Source organism: Astatotilapia calliptera, chromosome 6, assembly GCF_964374335.1.
Source record: "Astatotilapia calliptera chromosome 6, fAstCal68.1, whole genome shotgun sequence".
NCBI classification, from domain to species: Eukaryota; Metazoa; Chordata; class Actinopteri; order Cichliformes; family Cichlidae; genus Astatotilapia; species Astatotilapia calliptera.
In genome coordinates, this window is record NC_137427.1 from 4,798,619 (window position 1) to 4,806,317 (window position 7,699).

At 41.5% G+C, this 7,699-nt stretch overlaps 1 protein-coding gene across 5 annotated transcripts in view; it reads right to left on the minus strand.

Moving 5' to 3' along the window:
• LOC113023616 (SEC14-like protein 1) overlaps positions 1 to 7,571 on the minus strand; it is a 33,402-nt gene extending 25,831 nt beyond the window's left edge. Inside the window, exons 1-3 of one of the 5 annotated variants that reach the window (XM_026169807.2) lie at positions 7,233 to 7,353; positions 6,760 to 6,785; positions 5,436 to 5,519 (exon numbers count right to left, since the gene is read on the minus strand). In XM_026169807.2, the coding sequence (XP_026025592.1) occupies positions 5,436 to 5,519; positions 6,760 to 6,765 (90 nt within the window). In that variant the 5' untranslated portion in view covers positions 6,766 to 6,785; positions 7,233 to 7,353. Of the gene's footprint in view, positions 1 to 5,435; positions 5,520 to 6,759; positions 6,786 to 7,232 lie in introns of all 5 variants that reach the window. The other 4 variants (XM_026169808.2, XM_026169809.2, XM_026169811.2 and 1 more) reach the window with 4 other exon arrangements.
• Positions 7,572 to 7,699: the final 128 nt, after the last annotated feature.

The following is a 7,699-nucleotide window of genomic DNA, read 5'->3' on the forward strand; positions in this document are numbered from 1 at the left end:
CAGACTGTGAGAGGAAGCACAAGATGCTCAAAGGATAAATCACCTGTTTGCAGGGAATTAAAAGCTATAACATTTCATTAACAACGCCTGCTTTGTTCACACTCTGCAGCACTGTTATCTCAAACATGTGGGTTTGGTGGTGTTATGCAACCATCAGTGGACATCCTTGAATAAAACGTTTTTATTTCCAATTTGCATAACGGAAGAAGAGACTGACTGAACTATTTCCTACATCGAATTTGAAAGCTCATCTCATGTGCCCTGTTGGCAAAGGTTTCGTGAACCAGTTTTTGAGAAAGGCCCTAAAAAAAATAAAAAAAATAAAAATAAAATAAAAAAAACAGTAAAAGGAGAGACGGTGAGAAGGAGGAAAGCAAAAATATGGGACACCAAAAGGGAAGCAAGTATTCGACTTGCACAGAGCTACTCTGGTTTTTCTTTGGGTGCACAGCAATTCTGTGCATTTACTTGACGCTTTTGCCCATTTGATAAACAAAATGTATGTATAGGCTTGAGTTAATTATGAGCCACTATATGCAAAATCCCCAAGTGTGTATTAAAAAATAAATAACATCGCACCACTCGTGTGTGTGAAGGTTCTCAGTCATCCAGGTCATCACAGTCTACGGTCCTTAGATCGCACCGCTCAGCACGTGAGAGGGGGTACTCATTTCATAAGTAGGTTTCTGTTTAAATGTCATGTGTGTCACACTGCTGGCTCTAACCCGTATATAACTAACACCAAAGAGATAGATAAACAGCACTTTCGGGCATACACGAAGGGCCTCATTAAGGAGCATTAGGTACCAGCTTCACACAACAAACACCAGGTTCCGGTGTACCTTTGTGTTGTGTGTACCAGTGAAGTAAGTGTGCGATACATGCTTTCACTCTCCAACCTCAACCTTCGACTCTAACAGTGTTCGTCCCACAGAGAGAGACGAGCAAAAAAACAAAAACTGAAATTCAGAGAATCGGCCGTCACGCTGCTGTAGCCCTAGGTGACTGTATTTGTAGGTCAAGTTCAGTTTAGTAAGTAGTTAACACCATCCGGGCCCCTCATTTTTCTCTTCAGTCTCTTCCCCCCTTTCTTCTTGTGGCATCCTTTAAGACCCGCAAGTTTAGTTTACCCTGCTACCTCTCGTCCTTTGTATGATCTGTTTACAAAACTTTCTGTAATGCATTTATGCCACATTTTGACAATTGTAAAATGTCTTGTTCATATTCTGATCATCTTTAAAACAATCCAATTTCATTCTGAAGCTCACCGTGAAAACATTAATTATCTAAAGTACACTGTATCTTTTTGGTGCTCTAACTAATAAGGAGAGTTAAGTCACTAAGAAGCACGTTTCCCCCGTCGTTGCTGCCTGTAATTCCAGTAGGTATTGTACCAACATGGAACATCCTGTTTTTTCTCCACAGAAACTCTGCTGGGATTGGAGAACAGGACCAAAGCACTTTGTCTTTGTGGATTAGCCACAGACACATGTGTTTCCATGGAGCAGGTCAGGCTAACGAAGGGCTTTCATTCGTTTAATACCCTCTCTCCCTCTGTAGCATGAGTATTAATCTGGGAGCTGAGGGACTTCAGGAATAGTTATTGTCCTTTAAGCTCAACTATAACAGCACGGACTTAGTGGATAATAACTACTCCAGGGTCAGCCAGATTTTTATTTCTCCTGTGGCTGTTGAAGTCATTCTTCATCTGTGGATGTGTTCTAGAAACAACCCTCCCCGCAGGCATAAAACAGCAGCAAGGGGTGTATTGCGTTGCGTTTTTGACATTCCACTGTGACTCCCTGAGGATAAACTGGAGGCTCTGAGACTGGACTGGCGCGATAACAGCAGCAACAACTATATTTCCTGTTATTGAGATGTGGACAGAGAAACAAGGGATTGCTGTGGTCAAGGGAAATTAAAAAAAAATAAAAAAATAAAAAAATGCTGATATATTTCCTTACTTCAGTAATAGAAAAACAGACCAACTTTGTGGAGAGATAAGAAGGTTATCAAGGTCAATACTAATGCACATCAATGTTTGTGTACTTTTAGACAGCTCAAACAAACCCAGTAGGCAATTGCTGATACAAAGCCACCAACTGAGCTGTGCTTTCCAACGGACAAGAGGTTTTTTGATTGAGTTACCTAAAAAAGAAGTTAATTATGTTTTATTAGGATGCATACTGAACATTTCTCACCGGTGACTCACAATTTCTTAAAAATCAGGGAGGAGAATAAAGCTGAAGCTTTTGTTACTTGCCATGTGTAGTTCTGACAAGTTTATTTGGATAATCTTTGGCAATTACACTGCAATGTGCTTCACAGCGCCAACAAAACAAATCAAAACAGGTATAACACCACTCTACGATGCACAATATTCCCTTAACAGTTACTTTCAAATGACTGATTTAAAGTCAGATTTGAACAACAACAAGCAGAGTTGGGCATGACTGCACATTTAAGGTCAACTGCATTGCATTCCAGCTCCAAAGGAGCTGCAGGAGCTGATACGTGCAATAACAGAGACACTGCAACACAAGTCACCAACACTGGGAATACTGAGAATCCATGTTCAGAAGAAGGCGCAGTAAATGCTGCAGAACAAACACAGCTAAAGGGCATCTGTGACTCGAGCCTGATTTATGCAACAGCACAATGAAGCCACAGCAGTGTTAGATAGATCTTGGAAACTCTCTGATAGCACCTGTCAGTGAGCCGAGTGGCTTCTCAGGGTTAAGAGAAGAGAGGCGGTATTTCATCTTGACAAAAAGAATGCAGCGTGTGGCTTTCAGAGGAGAACATGGAGCCTTAGTTTTTAGCTCAGTAAAAGGGTTTTCAAAGCACTAACAGTACCCAAACAACAGACTCAAGTGGACAGAAAGCACCAAATTCCTCAAAGCTAAGTGTCAAATCCCCTACCAGACCAGAAGAATAAGCCATTACTGGCAAATTTTTCAGAAGCCTCTGGCAAAAGGAACCATAAGAACGAATAGCACGGTCAATACAGGGAAATGAACAGATGTTAGTTATTTGGACATACCCTGCATAATTCCATGTAAAGCATGGGTGTAAAACTCATTGTAATCTGCGTGCCACAGAAATCCCAATTTGATTTTGAGTGGGCCACACACTACATCCATTGCATAATACCCAATAAAAAGCCCTCTAAACTGATTCTCTTTCTGTAAATATGTTTAGGTACACACAGATAACCCTAACATTTCTTTATCTTTACAAACCTGATGAGCAGTCTGACATATCTCAAGTTAAATATGTCCCAGTTTTTCCACGCTGCAAAAAATACAACTGTATGCAAGCAAATAAAAATCTGTTAGACTGGCTCCCACACTTTGTTTGACACCACGGATGTAAACCAAAAATGAAAGCGGTCCTCACACAAAGAACCTGGTCTGTGTTGGTACAGTGCATCAGAAGTAGACATCGGTGTTCATGTTGGCTTCCCACAAGCCCAGGATGTTCTTATTGCTGCATAACTGTACTGCTGTGGTGACAGACCTACTACTATAGCGGAAGTGAGAGGAGAGGTTTCACTGGGTTGAGAAAGAAAAAAAAAAAAGAGCCACCAAGGGTTGTGACGCACCATTAAGTCTGCTCTGCAGTGTCTGCAAAAACACTCACTGCAGAGAAAAGTCACAGGGAGGGGAAGAGACTCCAAATGCAAACTCAGCTTCAAACTGACTGCAATGTCCATTTTACCCCAGCAATAATTCAAATTAACAACACCGTATTGTGCATGAGTCATAATGTCACACAATACAAAATTAAAAGCTAAAGAGGTCCGCCGTCTGTTGCTGGCCTAGTTTAAAAACATCAAGGGGTTACTCCATTAGTTTTGTCCCATCTTCAAAAAGCACACGGGGTGGATTATCTGGGGCTTACAAATTACATACAAGTCAGTTTCACTATTATTACCGTTTCCCCTCTTTGGCTGCGTGTGTACAACCAGGTGTGGGTACGGGCCATCTATTTATAGCCATCTCTTTGCCTGCTGCTCAGTCCAGCCTGTGCCAAGGAGATTTAGTGTTCCTGCATCCTGGTTCTTGTCCGTGTCGAAAGCTGATTTCCATTTAAAGAAAACTGCACCTGCAGCACAACACAGTGCTGAAGGGAGGTGAAACTACAAACCAACTTCATGCAGGAATTTAAATAGATAATTAAGAAAAAAGTACATATTGCTGACGTTATCAGCACAGTAGAGCTGTTTGTCTAAAACTGGTGGTTGTATAATCAGAGCGAGTGCCTGCAAACGTGTACTGATACCACATTACTGACAAGCAGCAGCTGAGGTCAAAGCACTGCTGAGCAAAGCATCCATTGGGCTTGTTTTTACAGAGCAGTTTGCCTCATTCTTTTCTCCGTGTAAAAGCAAAACAGGTCTCACTTAAATGACAGACCATTGCTATGACAAGTGAATCTGATTCATGTTACAGACCCAGAGTTGTCATTACACCACAGCAGTAAAAGACATTACACCATAGGGGTTTAGTCAGTTCTGTTTTCCTGTGAACAAACTCTTACATCAACCATCTCCTGCCCCTGCAGCTCTCCAGCAAGGAGAGATTAGTGAATATGTGAGACAGGCTAAATGCCAAAAAAGGGTAACAGAACAAGTCCAAATTTGAGGGATGGAGAACACAAATGGCACTAGGAACACTTCTAAGACACCCATTTAGAAAAGCGCAAAAAGAAGAGAGGAACAAGTAAATCCATTCTGTGCACTTGACACAGGCACTCGTGGCTGACAGTGTACAAAAAACACACTAAAAGCAAAGCAGGGCAGTGAATTTTTTATGCTGCAAGCAGACTACCGGCACAAAGACTGGTGGGACTTTCAGTTTGCCATAAAAACACAGTCTTGTTGTACATTCAGCTACCAACAAGTGTGCACAGTGGTTCTACATCTTACTGAACAAATGAACAGATCTTAAACCACAAGATGACAAGCCATATGAGGCAGTCAGCTGTTTCGGGGGGCTGCATGGCCCATGAGTGTGAGTGTTCCTTGCATGGGTTTGACCTCCTAATTATCTACCAAATCTAAAGCTGAGTGGGAGGCATCATTTAGTGCCTTTTATCTGTCTCTTCACAGGATTACTTTGAAACGACCAAGTCTACGTCTGTAAAAACCTTGCGGAGAGGTCTACAAACCTTCTAAACAGGCTATTGAGGATGTTCTCTTCTAGCTACGCTACAGTTTATCGTTGCAGTTAATCATTGGCTTCTTAAAGACCGTAACACAAAACAGACTGCATGCATTTTCAATCTCTGAGCTACTCACATGCAAGGTGCATAATTCAGTGACTAACTCCAAACCTTTGAAGCAACCACCTGTGTACATTGCATAACTGCATCTATTGCATACAAAATACATGTGGACAGGTGGTAGAGCGAGTAAAGATAAAAACACTTACCGCCATCACCAGCTCAAAGGGATGCTTGTACACCCGCACAGGTGACTGGTATTTCTGCACCATGATTGGAATTATGCCAACGATCTGAACAGAAGAACATAAGATCAAAATCAATCAGCAGTGATTACAGACATTTGGGGAAGAAATCTAAGAAGCGGGGCTGTATCTGAGTCATTCTTTAGAATAACCACTTGCTAAGTGCTAAAATTACAGCATTATAGCTGCATCTGGTCCTTCAGCGAGAGGCTTGATGTGCAATTAGGATGAGCTGTGTTTTGGCTGACTGATGGCGTGATGCCGAGTGAAGCCAGGTGCTGCTGTGTGTGTGTGTTTCCTTATCTGAAGGGAACTCTCCTGACCAAGGACCTCGCTGATCAATGGATGCAGCATTTCTTACTACTTTATCACATAAGCAGTGCTGCTGCAATGGCTTATCACTGCAAACTACAGGAGTATAACTATGCTAACATCAGCTGCAGAAGCTTGGGTCAAAGCTGCACATGACAGCACTCTAACAGGGTTTTCCCTACCCATCAAAAATGTTTGTACACAACAGAGAAGCTTTGGGGTTCCAAAGGAAAATCACCAAGATGGATAAAAATATATTTTAGTCCAGTTCAGTTTTAATACAGGAAAAAAAAAATCCTGTCCATTTAAATACAAAACAGCAAGGTAAGGTAAACAACTAGAGCAGTGGTGCATATGCAGCCCAGGGTATTTCCACTTCTTTGAACTGTAACTTACAGCTGTGACATGAGGAAAACCTGAGATTTCTCCCACTGTCTAAAAAAATTGCTTTAAAAATTTTTTAAAAAAAGGATTTAACAAGTACTAACTAATGATATCTGGCATTTGTTTTTCTGAGGAGTAGGGTAAGAGGTCTTTCACATGGGCTTATAGTTGCAGTTTGTTTTTGTTTTTTTTTTAAAGTTTGAATCTGACCCAGGAGTTCTGTTGTGTTATTTGTCAGGCCCATTTGAGACCCACAAACTGGGTGTGACACTCCTGACTTAGAGCACTAACACAGAGAGAACAGCATGAGAGTCAATTTAAATATATAAAAAAAAAAAAAGTACAGATCAGTCCTTGGATTTCATGTGTTTTTGCTCAGCGTGTTGCTACATGTCTATAACTCCTGCTATGCTTTGATGGGTATATGTCTGCAAGGAGGGGTGTGAGCCAACGTCCCTGTACTACTTAATAAAGGGATCAGGGCGGACAGACTAATAATAACCAGTCTAGGTCACACAGGATACATACTGCTACAGTATCCCTTTGCTAAATACCACATGTCTTGACGATTGCTACTGCAGTACATAATTACCGTCATGCTTCAGGATCTGTTGGCAACTTCAAAGACACAAACAAGACAATTACTTCAGAACGTGCTAATTAGGAGACTTCAGTGACCGATATGCCCGTTAAGTTTAGTACCCAACCATCTTTACTGATCGCTTCCCACTGATTTTAAGCAGCCTCTTCTCACGGTTTACTCGTTTTTGTTTTTTGTTCTAGCTTGTTTTGGTCTTCTGCTTAAAGGAACTATTTGTAACGTCACAGTTTTAACTAATCCAAAACTGACTTTTTTGTCCTCAATTTTCAACACTGTTAAAAAATATTAAACAAATATTTTTTAAAGAAAAAAAAGATGGGGATTTTGGTACTGACTCATAGTGGTTAACAGCATTTGAAACGACGGCTTGCTAGCTGCCACACAAACAGCGCTCGCTGAGACTAGCCTAACTTTATAAGTCGATATTATATTATCTTGACACACATCAAATTAACGGATCTTACCTGTGATTTAGAAAGGTAAAGAAATGTTGTTAACAGGTTGATTCTTGTCAGTGGTCGTTTCTTCTGTGAGGGCTATCCGACGGAACTCATGCCATTTCCCTCTTCGGCTCTACACTTCTCCGGCTCCAGCGGCTAACAGCAGTTAGCTTTGTTATGCTAGCTGGCCATTAAGCCGGAATATTTATCAAACCCTTTGGCGAGTCCTTCTCAGAGCCTCACAGCGACGAGCATCCCAAGATCAACAAACTAAATATTCCTTATAGCTCGCTGTTAAATCACTCCTATAAGTAGATGGTGTTTGGACACAGGAGACGGTCTCCCTCCCTCGCTGTCATGCCTGTGGTACCGTCGCTCCTCCCCGTTTTCTAAGCTCAGTTTTTTTCCACCTCTTTCATAAAACCCGCAGCGTGCCCGACCTCTTCTGTTCAAGTGAAGGACACACAGCAGAGGACAGTCAGTATTATCAT